Source organism: Dermochelys coriacea, chromosome 4 (genome assembly GCF_009764565.3).
Source record: "Dermochelys coriacea isolate rDerCor1 chromosome 4, rDerCor1.pri.v4, whole genome shotgun sequence".
Lineage (NCBI taxonomy): Eukaryota > Metazoa > Chordata > Testudines > Dermochelyidae > Dermochelys > Dermochelys coriacea.
The window spans coordinates 18,195,589-18,214,157 of NC_050071.1; the positions used below are offsets into that span (position 1 = coordinate 18,195,589).

The 18,569-nt window shown below is 42.8% G+C and overlaps 1 protein-coding gene across 1 annotated transcript in view; it reads left to right on the forward strand.

The window, feature by feature from the left end:
• GPAT3 (glycerol-3-phosphate acyltransferase 3) overlaps nucleotides 1–13,855 on the forward strand; it is a 29,500-nt gene extending 15,645 nt beyond the window's left edge. The window contains exons 4-13 of the mRNA XM_038400337.2: nucleotides 267–537; nucleotides 2,118–2,192; nucleotides 3,655–3,744; nucleotides 4,445–4,538; nucleotides 7,025–7,140; nucleotides 9,686–9,741; nucleotides 10,274–10,359; nucleotides 10,904–11,032; nucleotides 11,814–11,893; nucleotides 12,721–13,855. Coding sequence (XP_038256265.1) covers nucleotides 267–537; nucleotides 2,118–2,192; nucleotides 3,655–3,744; nucleotides 4,445–4,538; nucleotides 7,025–7,140; nucleotides 9,686–9,741; nucleotides 10,274–10,359; nucleotides 10,904–11,032; nucleotides 11,814–11,893; nucleotides 12,721–12,847 — 1,124 coding nt within the window. The 3' untranslated portion in view covers nucleotides 12,848–13,855. The remainder of the gene's footprint in view (nucleotides 1–266; nucleotides 538–2,117; nucleotides 2,193–3,654; nucleotides 3,745–4,444; nucleotides 4,539–7,024; nucleotides 7,141–9,685; nucleotides 9,742–10,273; nucleotides 10,360–10,903; nucleotides 11,033–11,813; nucleotides 11,894–12,720) is intronic.
• The last annotated feature ends 4,714 nt before the right edge of the window (nucleotides 13,856–18,569 follow it).

Consider the following 18,569-nt stretch of genomic DNA (forward strand, 5'->3'; position numbering starts at 1 on the left):
CAGGGAGAGAGCGGACAGGAAGGAAAGAGTCTGCCTTGTTGCCTAAGTGTCTGCAATTTGGGGGTGGGGGTGATGAAGAACTGACCTGCTGCATAGTATTTGCAAATCCATGACACACTATTCTGGCAGTCAAACATATGTGGCTCAGATATTGTTAGGTCACTATCTGAGTGGCATATAGCAGCAAGTAATCCTTTGTGACAACAGAACTGTTTAAATCCATTCTCTGTTCAATTATCTAGTCATTTCCTCACATTTCTGTTAAGGCATCATACAGAGAGATGAAACCACTATGGAGAAGGAGATCGCGGGCCTGTACCGAGTAGACTTTGAACTCTCGGATGTGTTCTATTTCTCTAAGAAGGGGATTGAGGCTATTGTGGAAGATGAAGTCACCCAAAGGTTTTCTTCAGAGGAATTAGTCTCCTGGAACCTCCTTACAAGGACTAATGTCAACTTCCAGTACATCAGCCTGCGTCTGACTATAGTATGGGTCCTTGGGGTCCTCATCCGCTACTGTCTCCTGCTGCCTCTTCGGTGAGCCAAGTACTGGGAAACTGGGTTTTCGTGTGTGTGTGTGTGTGTGTGTGTGTGTGTGTGTGTGTATATATGTGGTGACACGCTGGGGTTCACCCAGGCCAGTAAGGGGTTCAGCCAACACTTCTTGCAACTCTGGGCACCTAGAATGCTCTGCTGCTGTAGCTCACAGCCCTGACACCAACAGCCAGCCTACAAGCATGAGATCTCACCCAGGCTCCCACCACCCACTTACTCTTTGTAAGGGGAACTCACCAACCTTTCCAGTCCCAAATTCTCCCCCTAAGAACATCTTTCTGCAGCCCCTCTTATTGTAGCATCCACAAAACCATATCTAGTTTGCTGCTCCTTTAAAGCAATAGTACAGAGAGCAGCTTATTAACTTAGCGGTGGCTGACAATCCTTCCATTTCAGTCAAAGCACTGAGTTAGTTTACGGTAAAAGGCAGAGAAGTTTCTTAACAAAAGGGCATAAAGTTAAGTCTTACTAAGTGTAAGAAATAAAGCTAGAAATGGTTACAAACACAAATAAAAATACGCTTCTAAAATTAAACTTAATTTCAGAAGGTTACATTCTTGGTCTAAGCAGATTTCTCACCTATAGTCAATTTCCTGAGACTTTTAGCGATCTTGGATAATAATGGGTTTTCTCCCTTACTCTTTATAGTCCAGTAAACCTTTGAAATGAAATTTATCTGGGGATACCCCTGCTGGGTGTTACATCCATGTAGATGCCATACTGGCTCTTTCCTGCTGGTGACTTTTACAATGCAAATCATCTTCTTGCAATCACAGATGCAAATGAATAGCCCACTGTCCTTGGCTATATCTGGCTTGAAGTGCTGGCCCCTTTCCTTTGTCTGGAAGACCCTGTTTATCAACTTCCCCTGAGGTGTCTGGTTTAAACATGTTTTAGTCACATTATCAGCATATCTGTATAACTTGTTGTAGATTAACCGGACATAGGTATATTATGTAAGAATATTAATGATCAGGGAGTTGTTTTCCAATGATATTACATGACACCTTTGCGATACAGATTATGACAACAATGTGTTAGGTGCAGTGAGCATGTCGGGTCTGATCAGAGTTACTTACACACAGCAAGTTTCAGAGTAGCAGCCGTGTTAGTCTGTATTCGCAAAAAGAAAAGGAGTACTTGTGGCACCTTAGCGACTAACAAATTTATTAGAGCATAAGCTTTCGTGAGCTACACCTCACTTCAGCAGTAACCCACCAATGGGCCTCTGTGTCACATATGCACTAATGTGAAATGATCACTCTGCAGTTTCTGAGGTAACTGAGTCCTGCAAGAAACAATGACGAACATGCAAACTGGACTTAAGTTATCACGCTGCACCCGTCACTGTGGAGTCTTGCACTGCTCCTTTTTACTTCTTTCCCCCATCTTAAAATTGAAACTTTTGTAGGGGCTCGGATATTCATCAGATACTCTTCAGCATTCTAATGTTCTCTAGTACATCTAGTTAGATGTTTGTGACATGAATTGCTGTAATTCCCCTCCAATAGGGATCTTCTTGCTGCAGACAAACAGTCTTGTCTCTTCCTTTTCATTTTTAGCGTTACCTTGTTTGCCATTGGGATTGTTTCAATGATTGTGGGAACCACACTTGTAGGGCAGCTGCCAAACAGCAGGTAAGTGTGTGTTGTCCCCCTCCCCTTAATTAACCTGTTTGGGTTGGATAGGGGGTGGGGTCCCGGGGGGGGTGCAGTTAGGGGCAGGGGGTCCCAGGAGGGGGTGGTCAGGGGACAAGGAGTTAGGGGTGGGTATGTGTGTGTGTAGATAGGTCGGGGATTCTGAGGGGGGGTATTCAGGGGGTGGGAAGTTGGAGGGGGAAATATAGGTTTGGCGGGGGGCACAGCCTTTCCCACCCAACCCTCCATATGCTTGTGGAACCCTGATGTGGACCTCGGGCCAAAAAGTTTGCCCGCTCCTGGTGTATGAGGAGAATGTCAACAGTGAAGGATATGGTGGTGAAAATGTGGTACTGAGTTGGTAAGAGGAGAGACTAACAGAGTTCCTGGGAGCAGAGGAGGATGAAGGGGAAAGCAAAAGACAAGTGTGAGAGGCAAAATGGGGAAAGTCAGGTGGGGTAGGGAGAGGTGAGAGGCAACAAACAAGGAAACAATACTTGCTGCAATGGAGAAACTCTGAAGTGGTGATTCCAGTCCAAAGAGTGACTGGGAAAGGAAATATTGTGCGTATTCTCCGTTCCCTCTTTAGTGATCAAGGCTGTCTTTTAAAAGTGGTCTTATTTCCCTTGGATGTGCAGGGCCAGCCTGGCTCTGTGCCCTGAGCTGGATTCTAATCCTCCTTTGCAGCACCAACAGAACTGTTAACTAAGTTCCAGTTGTGACACTTGTGCTAACCCATCATTTTAAGGGGATAGCATCTGTGTAACTGAGATTCTATCTTGGCCTGGAGGGCCTCTCATTACTGATGCTTGTCATAATCCAGATTGATTTGTTAGGGTCTAGGTTGATTTTGCAGGGAGGCAAACAACAACAAAACCCCCTCTCCTTACCTTTGAAGTGAGCATGCTCATTATGGAAATAACTGAGAATGAAACCCCAATGCCACTCTAAACTGCAGTGCTACTCTGAACAGCAGCTAAACACTCCTTTCTTCACTTGTTCCCCTGGTCTGCCTCTCTGGTTTCTCCCCAAGCTATCCAGAGGAGCCTGGGAGATCTCTGCTATTTATGTTGTCTCTACCAGTGGCATCACCGCTTTTTATAGTATGGAAGCACCTTTGGGGAGTCAGTCTTGGTTGGGCTGCCTTTGTGCTGGGGTGTGTGTATATAAAATAAACACACTGAGATGGCAGGCTCGTTGGAGTAGAACTATCTAAATAGGCAAGACCAAGTGGGAGGTGAAGTGATTTGCCCAAGGTGTTGCGGCAGATTGGTGGCAGAGCTGGGAATAGGACCAAAGTTCCCAGAATCCCAATGCACTGCCCTAAACACACTATACTATTGCAATAAAGTCTTGGCCTAGTCCTTGTAACTGGAACATTTCTCAAGGGTTGAGGGAAAACAGCTTCTATTACAATTCCCTTCCAAGACTGTTTGGAGGTTTAAGTGTACGTGTCTTTCAGCGCTAAAGATTGGCTAAGCGAACTGGTCCACCTGACATCCTCCCGGATCCTCGTCAGAGCTCTGTCTGGTACCATCACATACCATAACAAGTGAGTAAGTGTGTTGCACTCCACTACTGTAAAGGGCAGAGCCATCTCTTGGGTAGGACAAATCAGGGCGATGGCTCTGGGCCCCATGCTTTGGTGGGGCCCTACGGGCTGGTGCGATTGGATGGTCCAGGAAGAGATGAATCTGTCACTTCCGCCCCAGGCCCCACACCCCTGTAGGGATGGCCCTGGTAAAGAGGATACATAACTCTAGACAAATAGGACAAAGGTGGTAATTTTGTTTTTTGGTGGTGTCAATGGTGGTATGTCTCAAAGCGAGGACCTCTTTCAATGAACTTTAATTGGTCTGTATGGAATTAGCATGACTCTGCTACACAGGTAGAGTGGCTGAATGATGAAGGTATTTGCTCAGTGTTTGCTTATTTGCTTATAGTGTGACAACTAAATCTTACCAGAAATTCTTCTCAAAGCATGGTCCAAATGCTATTTAACACTGTTTTCATTAACAGTAGGTCTAGTCTGTAAATTGACAGAATTTGTTCACCAACAATTTTCTGTAGGTTAGAAAATAATCACAACCATGTTGTAGCTTGCAGGTGCCTACAAAATTATTGTAACTGCTGCTGTTACTATTCCACTGAAATGCCGTCTCCTATGAACTAGTGAAACACTGAATATAATCAACAAAGCAACATAGTTATGTTTTGTACAGTTAAGTGAATGATGCTTCCTGTCATTGCAGGGAAAACAGACCACAGAAAGGAGGTATATGTGTTGCCAACCACACATCTCCAATAGATGTTTTAATCCTGACCAACGACGGATGCTATGCAATGGTATGAGAAGTGAAAACTTGTGATGTTGATTTACACAGTAGCAATCAGGAGGAGGCCACTAAAGTTTGTGACCTAAACTAAGGTCTCACTCCAGATGTCTAGAATAAATGCTATGTACTAACCCAGTGGGTCACCAGCCTCTGACTATGGGAAGGATCTCTGACTTCTCGCAGCATTTTCTAGAATGAACGTGCATCCTGAGATCCCAGATAAACTCCATGGCTTCTGCCAGGTTGTGTATGAGCACTTGACCCCTTCAGACCAAAGTGTAAATGAGAATCTTGAACCATTGCAGAAGTCACAGAAATGGAATCTGTTGGATCACTTATTAAAAATGCATTTCTTTACACTGCATTGTTAAGCTTCAGATATGTCTACATGGCAGATGAAGGTGTGATTGGACATATCTACACTAGCTTTAATCTCACGAATTTAGGTAACCGTAATGGTGAAGATATGGAAGTACAAGCTGGCAGCCCCAGTACAAGCCCAATGGGCTACACACTCAGGTTGCTAGTCTGCTAGAGCCTATGCCCACTGCATCTTTGCATCTATGTTACCCGTGCTAGCTAGATTAAAGCCTATCCATCCTACAATGACACCAAAATTTGTGGTGTAGACGTATCCTAAGTTATTGCTCAATGCTCTAGAACTGAGCCTTTGCTCTCAATCCTTTTTTCAGTGTAAGTAAGGAAGGGGGTGTTTGGTCCTTGAGCAAGCTTGTCTTGGGTGTCAAGGTTGAAAGTTGGTGGCCAGTAGAATTGCTGTGAATGCACTGTTCATAAAGTGCACCTGGGAATAACTCGGACAGCACAGGTGCCTGACCCTGCAATGACTTGTCTCTGTCTGCATTTGAAGAGCACTCTGCATTACAATAGAGCAGACAGGCTAAATTGCTTAGTTGCATATAATGATAAAATGGAGTTAATGCCTGATAGTGACTAAGACTACTGATGACTTTCATGAATGGGCCTAGCTGCAGGCCTCCTTCAGCCCCTGTGATCAAGTGCTGGAGGTGTATTTTGCATGTAGTGCTGAAGAAATTGCTTGTCAAGTAAAACTCCTGCTACCATCTGATCTGTCTAGCAGATCTTCTTATTGCTGTTGTCGTGGAAGCTGTGAAGAAGGCTGTGGGAGAGGGATGTTGGCTCTTGTGTGTGTTACTAAAGCTGCCCACTGTGAGGGTCATGACCTAACTAAACTGGGTGTTAGTCATTCAAAAGAACAAGCCCAGTAACTTTCTGCTGCCACAGACTTGTTCCAAGGGAATACCCTCTCAGGGTCCTGGAGCTTGAGCCTGACAAGTCTATACTGCAATTTTTATAACCCACAACCTGAGCCCACCAAACCCAAGTCAGCTGCAGGTGTTCTATTGCAGTGTAAATACACCCAATGTGTCAGCCTGTAAAAAGGCACCCATGAATAATGGCAATAGCTGACTATCTTTTGTGGTGGCCTGCCCATCATGCAGCTTAAGACTGACATTTGAGCCTGGCTACAGGTAGTGCTCTGGGGATGGGATTTAGAATAGAAATCTACTTTGTAGCTGCATTAGTGGGATTGTGAAATGCCCCGAAAAAAGGAAGTAACAGGTTAAGATGGGGGCATCTCAGTGTAGCTTGTGATGTGGTAATAGCACAAAGATGGTATGAAACTCCAACTTTCATCTTTAGTAAATGTTAACTTTCCTATTATAACGCTTCAGTGACTGACAGTACCTAAAATCTGTGCAAGTCACTGGTAGATCAGAGCACTGCAAAATATTTTGCCTAAAAGGTTATAAAAGTAAAGGCAGAGGACAAGGTTTGGAATGGAAAGAGGAAGACTTCTCAAGTATTGATGCTCATTGCATTATGAGTAACATCTTTCTGTTCATGCAGTTGGTGCACAGTTCTTGGTGTGCATGCAAAAGCATATAAAACTTCACAAATTTAGATGGGTTAATACTCACAGATATATGCTCATCCTAATATGTATGAGATCAAGACGATACAAACTCTAAACTATTTTGTGAAAGCAGAACTTCACAAGTGCCTTTAGTAACCACCATATTGGTTTGAACGTGCTTAAAGGGATTTCTAGCTGTGTGCAGAGACTGTTCACAGGGGTGAGTGGAAACTTGACACATCAGAAAAATGCAGCCTCAAGGGTCTTGTGATTTTTTTTTTTTTTTTTTTTTTTTTTTTCCTGAAGATGCACAAAAGTAAATGCTAACAAAATAGTTGCCTCTTTACTTTCTACTGTCATATATATTCAGGGTTTGAACCGTGATTGTATAGTATTTAAATAGTGCTAAAAGACCAACTATCCAGTACTGTATTTCCTAGGTGTCTAGGAAACTAATGCTTTTACTGGATTTCTTTTTTGTACATTGCATAGCTCAAGTTTGGGAGATGCATAGCAATATTTTTAAATAGGCATTAAGCAGATGGACTTTCATTTTGCCATGAGTTTCGTATAGTAGCCTGTCTCATTTGGGCTTGCAGGTTGGCCAGGCTCACAGGGGTCTAATGGGACTTATTCAGAGATCCACTGTCAAAGCCTGTCCCCACATCTGGTTTGAACGCTCGGAAATGAAAGACCGCCACCTAGTGACAAAAAGGTAAGGAATGGGCAATAACTCAGCTGAGTGCTGCCGTAGCTGTGAAAAATGGCATTATTCTAACCATAACAATCGTAGCATCTTGGATCCCTAGTCATGGGCCAGAACCGCATTGTACAAACACAGAACAAAAAGATGGCCCTTGCTCCATAGAGCTTACAACGCAAGTATTACACAAGACACAGACATGCAGGCAGGGTGGGGGCAATAAGGAAACAGTAAGTCATTGGTCAGCATGATAGGCAGTGGCCTTGGCATGCCAGTAGCTTAACAGTCTTGCCTCTTCTGGAGGGTGAAAGGCCAGACTATATAGAAGCACTTTATCTGCAGTGAATATATCTGGCCACCTTGTTCTAAATGCTAAACACCTTGTAGAAACACTGCGAATACCAGGACTCAACCTCCTTCTATGATTGTGTATTACCATAGTCTGGAGTGATGGGGATTGCAGTTGTTTGCAACATGCATGCAGTGAATGGGAAAAATTGCAGTTGTGGGAGCAATCCTACACTATTTTTCTTTGGGAATATTACTATGCATCTAATTTGCAACAGAAATGGAACTTGGATGTTACCCACAGATGGGGAGGGAATAGGCAAGTGTGTGCTTGCAGACGAGTGAGATACTGCTGAAATGGGGCAATATTTTGAAAAGTCATTAAGCACTCTTGGGATCTCTTCCTATAGTAAAATAGTTTGGACAAAAGGTTCCAGTGACAAAGGTATTCCAGGTGTGACTGCACAGGACTTCTGACATGGGGTTAATCTGATAGCTCTGCTGCCAGGGACACTTGGTGTGCAGGTACCCAAGTGTCTTGCTGTTTCTTTCCACAATTATAATCTAAATTGTTTTCCCACATGAATGTCAAGAAAAAGCCATAGTAAATCCCAAACTGGGACTTACTGTTGGGAGGTAGGATCTAACTTTACTCACAAAATATTTAATTTTATCATGAAATAGAATTACCTGTAGCTCTTTCTGAAATGTCTTCTAAATTGGAGCCTTCTAAACATCACAGACTTGCCGGTTTTAGATTAAGTTACCTACTGTACTGAGCTGCTCCTGGAAAGGGCAAGATTTCCTCAAAGTACAGTATAGTCATGTAGCAAGGAAGAACTTTCCCTTAGCGCAGTACTTGAAATATAGCACTACTATTTCTATTGTATCTATGAAGTTTGTAGTCTAGCGTCAGGCTTGTTGTAAAGGGCATCCCTCTCCTGACTCAGGAATGGACTTGTTCCTCCTTAGAGATCTGAGTCAGGTATAGCTGACCTCCAATCCTGGGAGGGAACAAGGGAGGGAAGCTCTCATTAACTGGGGAGAATCACATTCTCTCATCCTTCTTTCTCTTCTTGCATACCTTCACTAACTACTTCATTTACAGAAGATGACCAAAGGGGTTTTTTGTTTTTGGTTTTGGGGGTGGGGAGGAGAAGACAGGAGATGAAATCTTTATCCAATCATCCTGATCATCATAACTTTCCAAACTAAAAACTTTCAAACTAAGTTTTCTGTCCCAGTTGATTCAATCAAAGGAGCACCTGCTGGTTGGAGGTGGATTCCAATGCCAGTGTTTGTATCCTATCCTAAATTTTGTGTAGAATTTTCAGGGTAGTCTTAAGGGATAAACTTGTCTTTCACCTTCCTGGCTTCTAAATGGTAGATTGAAGGGGCATTCCAGAAAGTCTACTAAACCAAGATCAAGGAGAGAGAATTGTGGACACTATAGATATTTCAGAAATGGAGAAGGCCTATGATTTGATAACTAGAACCAAGATTATTTAGCCTTTATCAAACTTGCATATTTTGCTCAGCCTGTTTAAGTATTGCAATCAGCGGGGCTTCCACCACTTGAGTGTGCCACAGCCTAAAGTATTTTACTGCCAAGAAGTTTTTTCTGGATAGACAGCCTAGAACTTAAATTTAACTTTGCCATTCATCTCTTACATGAACTCTACTTCCTCTCAGTGCGTCAGCCCTTCAAAACTTGTTGTTTGGTTTTTTAACCCCTCAGTTATTGCTTGTGAAACTTGCAAGAGAGGTGCTTCTTCACAAACACCCTTGTTGAAAACTTGCCTCTTCTTACCACAGTATATTGGCAACTTATTACTAGAGCTTGCCACAAAAGCACCATTTTTCATGGGGAGGGGGGAGGGAAATCTTACTGGCTCTTTACAACAAATTTTGACCTGCTCTACTTATTGCATTTAAAAAAAAAATCAGAACCATTAATAGAGGCTAAACTTGAACTTGCGCGCACGCGTGCTCTTTCTCTCTCTCTCCTCATATATCCATGCGCAAGAGAGCTGGGGATGTCTCTTTGAAGTAAGAATAATTGGTGAAATACTGGGTAGGACTAATTATTAAAGGATGTAGAGAGCTGAATCTAGGCTCAAATGATATTCCCGTTTTATGAATTAGACGCACAGTGATGTGTTGCATCAAACATTGGCTTTTGGTTTCTGCCGAATGTACATATGTGACTGGAAAAATTAATCCCGTTTCAAAATGTATTGCTTAAACATCCTTCTTTCTGCTTCTACAGACTGAGAGAACACATAGCAGCTAAGAACAAACTGCCCATCTTAATTTTTCCAGAAGGTAAACTCTCATTCCACTGGATTTAGTTCTCTTCTCAGTGCTTATGTCACTCTTGGTTGTCCTGCTGTGACTCCTATTGCTCAAACAGATCTTGTTCCACACTTGTAATAGGAAACATCTAGTGTCAGGATGCCCCAGCTTCTCCCAGAAATGATGGGATGAAGGGGAAGAAGGCTGAAAGGGTTTTTCCCACAAATGGCTTAATCCTTCTCTGATGCAGAGAGCCTGTTGTGTATCATGCATGGTCTCCCTGCTTCTACCTACCTCTCCATCCTCTTCCCCCAAACCTCAACCTTACTCTTCTAGTGCAACAGGGAGGGGAGCACTGCCCCACCGTTCTCTGACCTCCAATCTTTAGGCCTGGACAAAGCACAGACATTGGAAAGACTAACTCATTCTTCTTGGAGGTGCTTTTTACTGTTCCCCAGTGGCTGCTTGCTCTGCAAACTGGTATAATCCTGCTGTCTGACTCCATTAGAATACATAACAAAGGTTTCCTGACTGCAAACACTCTGACTTCTCTTTTGTCCAGGCACTTGTATAAACAACACATCAGTAATGATGTTTAAGAAAGGAAGCTTTGAAATAGGAGGGACCATCTATCCAGTTGCAATCAAGGTAAAATACAATAGCAATATGTCTCCAGACACTGCTGTTTACCTGTAGAAAGGTCTGGCTGCTCAGTGGGTGTGTGGGAGATGGACAAGAGTTTGTCTCATACTGTTGCTAGGAGAAGCACATGCTCTGCAACTGGCCCTCTGGTGTACTTGGCCATTGGAAAGCAAACAACTGAATACCCATGAATGAAAGTAATTCAGTCTCTTTAGAGTTGTTCACTTGAAATTAGTGGAAACCTATTGGTGGGCTCTGTTGGAGTTTGCCTTACAATGTGGAAGACTGGAGAGAAAGTAGGCAGGGGGTGGTCTGACCAGCCCATGAATTAACAAGTCAATATTTGAAGGAATAGGAAAATGAAGCTTGTAATCCAGGCTAGACTTTACACCCCTGTAAAAAATATACAGTATCTCCCCATGCTGTACTCTGGGGGTGGAGGCCAATGTATAATGGTTACTAATGTCCTTCTATACAGCCTAAATGCCCTAACATGTGTTTACACCTTGGATCTGTATTACTTAAACTTACTATTTTTGCCTCTCTGCAGTATGACCCTCAGTTTGGAGATGCGTTCTGGAACAGCAGCAAATACGACATAGTGAGCTACCTGTTGCGAATAATGACGAGTTGGGCCATTGTGTGCAACGTCTGGTACATGCCACCGATGGTCAGAGAGGTATCTTTGCATATGGTTGGTGGTTGATTTGTATAGGATGTAAAATAAGTATGGCTTAGAGAATTAATCTTAAATTGAGCCTCCTTCAGTGCTCTTAGTAGCATTGTTCAGCTTCTTTTTAAATTTTGCATTTCTCAGTGTATTTAAGCATGAAATGTATCTGCAGTATATTAGCTGTTGAAAAAGGAGGCTGTCCCTGTCCATATAGTGTTGCTCTGGAACTAAATGCTGATGGCACAATGGCTACACAATTACTCATGCTAATGTGAGCTGTGTTGCTAAGAATAACACTCGCTGTTTGGAAAATTGGTTTATTATTAAGTCATCAATCTGTCTGAGGGAAACTTTGTCCATCTTGCCATCACTTCAAAAACAGACCTAAAATGTGTGCTAGATTTGCCTGGGAGGTGTGATTTTTAAATTTGCATGCGAAGTGTGTGATCTTCCATTTAGTATCAGGTTGCTGATGAGTGGACAAACAGCCTTCTTTTCCTTCAAGGATAAAAACTAGATCTTCAGAGAATGAGCTTAATGTGTCGAAGCTGCTCCACTTCCCTCTCTGACACCCCCCCCCCCACACCCTCACCCTCCTCAAAAAAACCCAACCGAAAACCCCAAACAAAACAGGACAAAGCCTAATGGTCTGAAAGCAAAAGCTTTCTGGTCACAAACTAAAGAATCTGTAGGACTTGTAGCACAGCTGTGTGTGTGTGTGTGTTTGTGTGGTGTGTGTTTTTTTAAATCCATAGGTAAATTTGACTCTAATATGTATCCCTTGTAGGAAGGAGAAGATGCTGTCCAGTTTGCCAACAGAGTGAAGTCAGCCATTGCTCACCAAGGAGGACTGACTGAGCTTTCCTGGTATGAGATGTGATTCTGCTTGCACTTAATGTGACATTTTTGCATACATGTCTTAAGTCTTAATGGGTAGAGAATGTAGTTCAGACTCTCTCTAAACTGTCTAGTGGACTTAGACACTACTTCACTATATAATTGAAGATGTGTTAATCCCCTAGACAGCTTTGACTGCCTCAACCTTTGTGATCTTTAACTTAAATGGTCTTAGCTAGGATATGGTAGATAATGAGAGAGTTGGCTATTCAGGCACTTTCATATGAAAGAAGGTTTTCTTAATAATTTATATGATGACAATCTAGAGCTCTTGAACAGTGGGTTTCAGCTAAAAGTTTCAAAGCACAATACAGTCTTCCCCATTTGACAAATAGAAACTAAGGTACATAGAGGTGACATTACTGTAGTGAAGAGACACAGCAGATCAGGAGCATAGCTGAGACTAGGACCTAGGTCTGCAGAGCTCCTACCCATTGAACATCCTGCCTCAGTATGGGTTTATGGTACCCCAAGAGCATGTAATGCTATAAAATAAGTAGATCATGCTGAAAACTCCAGAGCGAGGCCCTAATGAGAGCAGTCAAAATGCACAAGTGGATTCAATGATCTACAGAGCCAAGAAAAATGGGATATGGAATTTAAGTAACATAAGGGACAAATGATACTATTTGTGCGAGCACTACTGTCACTGAAGTAAAGATGAAGTTACATGGGTGCATATATTTAAGGGCTTTGGCCCAGATCATCAAAGGCATTTAGTGGCTCAACTCCGACTTCATTTTTTCCCTAATGTTGTTGATAACGTCTAACTGCATCCTTTGTCTTCTGTACTCCAGGGATGGCGGTCTGAAAAGGGCCAAAGTCAAAGACACTTTCAAGGAGCAACAGCAGAAAAACTACAGCAAGATGATAATAGGAAATGGATCAACAGGAAATCTATCAATGGGAGCAGAATCTGACTGAATCCCAGCTTTTCCAACTAAGCTTCCCAGGACTAGCTCTGACAAGAATACTGTGGGTTTTTGAGAAAAACCAAACCTATTCTCATGTGTGTGAATATCCTTTATGTGGATGGGGCAGAACAGTATATTGTTATGTATTTTTATTGCAAGCATGATATTCCACTGAATTGCAGCTCCAGGTATCGTGGAATAGAACCAGACTTAAAACTGGGGGGGGGGGAGAAACATGACTCTCTTGAATCTCTGAAAGGGAAGTGAATACAGTGAATCTGGTCGGACGCTGTGTGTGCAAATAACTCTTCTTGCTAAAGTCACTCGGAAGTTGGAAACAAATTTTGTTTCCTGAACAGCTGCTTTCTCTCTCATCATGCTTGTAGGCTGGCTTTTTTGTTGTTTAGTTCTTAACTAATCTTGCGGTTTGAGTGGTGTCCTGATGCAGGTCTGTTTGTCTCCATTGGTTTGTATTTCTATGTATGTGAAGTAGGGAGTTGCTGAATAACCTAGAATGACAGACACTAAACAGTGCGGGGAGAGGTGGGCAATCGGAACAATATTCTCTTCAAACACAACCAGGACCTTGAATGGCCTCTAACCCTAGATTTGCCTCTAATGGAAACTGATACCTGAGAAGATATTTAGGAGATTCCTCTAGAAACATCTCTGCATACTGGAACTATTCCCTAAACTACTGTGCTGCTTCAGACTGGGAACAGTAAAGGGAAGAGATGATTGGGAGCTCCATAACTGAAACTGGATACCTCTGTGTATTATAGCAGATGCATTTTTATTATAAGTGCAGTAAATTCTTCTTTTTGCATAATGCTAACAGCTTAACAAAAATCTGTGGGGATCAGCTACCACAACACAGCTCATACTTGGCTGGGCTAGCAATATCTATTACAAACCAAAACAGGATTCATGTGTCATTTACAGTAAAAGAAATGGCCTCTTGGGAATGCACATGTACTGCAGCCTTACTGCAAATGGGAAATAAATTCTATATTTCTAATGAGTCTCTGGTAATGGTATTTTTCCTCTAACTTGTTCGTTCTGGCTTCTATTTCTCTTCAGTTGGGCAATGGTTTGCAGTGTAGCTCAGATCCACAAAAGGATATGGGCATGGCAACACCTAGCCACCCAGTCGTCCTAGACAATGCCTAGGGAGAAACGGGTGCCTAAAAAAGGGATCCACAAAAGCCAGCCTGCTCGGTAGGGAGCCACCTAAGATAGTCAATGGCAGATGCTGAAGGGAGGGGTGTGGCCTATGCCCAGCCCTTCTTAGGGCATTATGCAACCATCTCTGCTCAGAATCCACAGATGGGAGTCAGGAGCCTAAGCAGTTTCTTGCAGAGATAATGGCAGAGGAAGCCTCCCTTTAGTCCCCTCGTTGGGGAACTTCCCAGGTTCAATTCTTCTCTGTCCCTCCCCACCTGATGGGGAGCAGGGAATTTTCCACCTCTCAGGTGCGTGTCCTAACAGCTAGTGCTAAGTAAGCTTTACTCTTGTGCTCTGTGGCCCAACGCATCTTATTTATTCACAGTGAAACAGCTTCAGCAGGAGATTCCCATATCTGAATATCCCATAGTCTACTGAATTATTTTTTTGGGGGTACTCATCCCTCTTCTCTCTCTAGCCATTTTGTGTGTAGTTAGGTATGCTCGGAGCATGCCTCCTGAATTGGGCTGTGCCAGTGCAATAGGTGGGGCGATACCTGATTTGAGGCTCCTGATATATCTTGGGCATGAGATTGTAGCTCTGGGCCTATGTTCCTACTTAACACACTGTCAGAAAACGAAGTGAAAATAGTAGGAGATAAATCACTGAAGTCAACATTGACCTCAATGAGAGTTGGATCTGGCTCAAACAAGTATAGTAGTATGCTACAATTCTGGAGTCCAACCTATTTTAATCAAACCTCTGCTAACATAGGCCTGCTTTTTTGCCTTTGGTTTAAAAGAACAAAATGACTTAGTGGCCCTTGTACGCAGGGAAAACTGCTTCAACACAATGCGCACTGAACTTGAAACTAGAACAGGACCCAGAGACACTAGACCAATTAACTTAAAATTAAATGCAAATAACAATGAGCCTCAGCACGAGATCCTGTAACAAACTATGAACTCATTTAAGAGAAAAAAAAAAAAAACTTCTTCAATGCTGAATAGGTCATTATAAACTGGGGATTTCCTGTATGCTCCTAAATATGAAAATTGCTATTCTTTAATTGAAAATTATGGGCCCAAACCTATATGTACATGAGAACCTCTCAGGTGAATTCCTTCCACTGAAGTTAGCAGTGTTACTGACATGAGCAGTTTTGTGGGTCTGATTTGAAACTCAGTGAAGGTCCTCCATAAACTTAATTGCAGATTGGATTATAGCAGGGGTGGGCAAACTACAGCCTGGGGGCCACATCCAGCCCTTCAGACGTTTTAATCTGGCCCTTGAACTCACACTCCAGCCAGGCAGCAGGGTTGGGGGTTTGTGGCTCCGCATGGTTCCCAGAAGCAGTGGCATGTCCCCCATCCGGCTCCTACAAATAGGGGCAGCCGGAGGCTCGGCATGCTGCCCCTGCCCCAAGCATGACCCCCGCAGCTCCCATAAGCCTGGAACCATGACCAATGGGAGCTGCAGGGGTAGTGCCTGCGGATGGGGCAGCATGCAGAGCTGTCTGGCCATGCCTCGGTGCAAGAGCCAGAGCAGGGGACATGCTGCTTGAGGTAAGCAGTGACTATAGCCTGCACCCCGACCCCCTCCTGACCCAGCCCTGATCCCCCCCCGCCCTGTAAACCCCTCAGTCCCAACCCAGAGCACCCTCCTGCACCCCAATCCCTCATCCCCTCTCCCACCCCAGAGCCCACACCCCCAGCTGGAGTCCCTGGCACCCAATCCCCTGCCCCAGCCTGGTGCCTCCTCCCACACCCTGAACTCCTAATTTCTGGCCCCAACCAAGAGCCCACACACCAGCCAGAGCCCTCACCCGCTAATCCCAATTTTGTGAGCATTCATGGCCCACAATAAAATTTACATACCCAGATGTGGCCCTCAGGCCAAAAAGTTTGCCCACCCCTGGATTATAGCCTACATCTTCCAAAGTGATTAGTAACTTTTAGGGGCCAAAGGTGATGTACCTTAAGTAGATACAACTTTTCAGAAAGTGCTAAGCATCCGGGAGCTGAAAATCTAAGTGTCTTAAATTGGCACCTAAATTCACTAATGAAGTTTGAAAATTTTGGCCTAAATCTTGGCTGAGTGCACCCTAGGATATGGAATAAACATGGCTCATAGATTTTTATTAACACAATGGGAAAAGTTGCTGTTGTCTTTCTGAGTGGAGGAATGTGGTATCTCCACTCAAAAACAGCAAAGAAATTTGATTCCAACTTTTGAGGTTAAAAAGAACCTTTGGGCAGAGACCAAGCATTTAATAAATAAAAAAAAAAATCAGCCCAAAAGGCAAAGTATTCTGGAAAGCTTAGGTGCATATGAAAAAAGGGGCAATAAATGAGAGCTGACTTGGGGATGAAGGATGGAAAGGAATATCTTTGAGGCTATAGTAATCCCTGTTAAACAAAAGCTTTGAGTAGCTCTGCAATAAGGAGCAAATTTCAGAGTTCATTTTGTATGTTCATTTTGAATCTTAAAACTCAGTTTGGTAAACTTGAAGCTTTGTTATTACAAGGACAGCAGAAGCAGCAACCACTTCAAGGTTGTATAATAGCTTCCCTTGTAAACCCCTGTCTTCTTGCTAAATTTCTGACATTTTTGCTATATGGGCTGAAATTTTCCTGGCTTAGTATCTACTTGAAAATAATTTTTAATTTGTAGAATTTTTTGGGGGGTGAGTGGGGAAGAGGAGTGGGATAACTTCTATTTAATAAAGAAATGCTATAGATGTAACAGTAGAGGGAACTTATACTGGGCTTAGAGTTCAAATTTAGCATCAATGGAGTCCGAGCAGAGGAGGGTTACATTTAAGAATCCTGGAGAAAAGCTGGCTGAGATTTGTATTGTGGTTATGGGGCTAGTTACACCCCCTGCCTCTTTCTGCTCTCATAAATTCGTCTAGCTTTATGTCCGTGAGTAGTCCTGCTGAAGTCAATGGCAGTGCTCCTATGTGTAAGTGATTGTGATGACTGCCATCTTGGCCAGCACACCAATTAACTGGGACAGAACTACATTATGAGCCTCTGAAAACAAGCTACTGAAAATTTTTTTGTAGGACTTTTGTGTGTGGGTATGGAGCTTAACATTTTTTCCCAAGGAAAAATACCTTGTCCATTAATGTCTAATTTAACTGAATATTGTATAGAAGGAATGTAGGATAAACCAAGGGCTCCTGATACATTTAATAGTCTTTTTGTTGTTTGTAAACTGAAAAGCCTTTAGGGTTAACTGGTTGCTGTTTGAATCATTTTCTTTCTCTTCCTCCATGGAATGTACTTGATCACAGACAACTTGCCAAGAGTAGCACATTTATTAAAAATATAAATTAGCCCCCTTCCGCACCCCCCCCAACACACCAAAGACTGAAAATATGTAAGTGTATCTTATTTGCCACCAGGTGGCAATCAGCTCTTTATTGCTATCCAGGAACCAAAGGCTGCAGGACACCACTAGGAGGCAGATAATGCAGAGCTAGAAGCACCCACAAGAACCCCTTTCTAAAACTAAATTTCTTTTTTTTTCTTTCTTTCACTGTATGGTAAGAGTTGCAATGAATGCTTGGTATTACACCATCAACTCCTTTTTTCTCTAGCAGGGGCAGCAGGAGAGAGAGAGAGAGAGAGAGAGCGTGTGTGTGTATGTGTACGTATGTGATGGCTCATCTTAAGCGATCACTCTCCTTACAGTGTGTATGATAAAACCCATTGTTTCATGTTCTCTGTGTGTGTATATAAATCTCCCCACTGTATTTTCCACCAAATGCATCTGATGAAGTGAGCTGTAGCTCACGAAAGCTTATGCTCAAATAAATTTGTTAGTCTCTAAGGTGCCACAAGTACTCCTTTTTTCTTTTTGCGAATATAGACTAACACGGCTGCTACTCTGAAACCTGTCTATGCATAGACTTCCTTATTCTGGGGTTATGGGCCCAAAATCTAATACTGTAGTAGCATTGGGATAAAATCTGTTGAATGGTCAGGACCAGGTCTAGCACCTACTAGAAAGGTCTGTGCAGGATAAATGTGCATAGTCTTATTATAAATGGCAGGGGTTTTAGTAGGAAGGACTCTACGCTCTCTGGAGGGTGTTATTTCAGTAAATGTAAAATGCTTCAACTCATTATTAGTAAACTACTCAGTCTTCTTAGGAAACTTTCCATTCAATATAATCATTCCTCAAACTAATAGTCTGTCTCAGGTGATTCTGCATCTAATCAGGCTTGAAACAGTCCTGTCAGCTCTCAAACTATACAATATTTGGATTTAAAGCCTCAGTCCCAGCTCCTGGACTCATATGACCATCTGAATATCAGTGCTCATTTTAAAACAATTTTTTTTTAGCCCCCATGGATGTGGAAGAAAACCAAAGGGCTCAAATTCCAGAAGGCAAACAAGTACCACACACTTATTTTGTTAAAATACATGATTTTTCAGCTAATCACATGACTTATAGGGGCCTGATTCATAATTTTGAACAGTTGGGGATGTCAGTGCTGAATAGTGTGAGAAGTGCCTGTCCTGTAGCATGGCCAATTCAAAGCATAAATATAAGACATC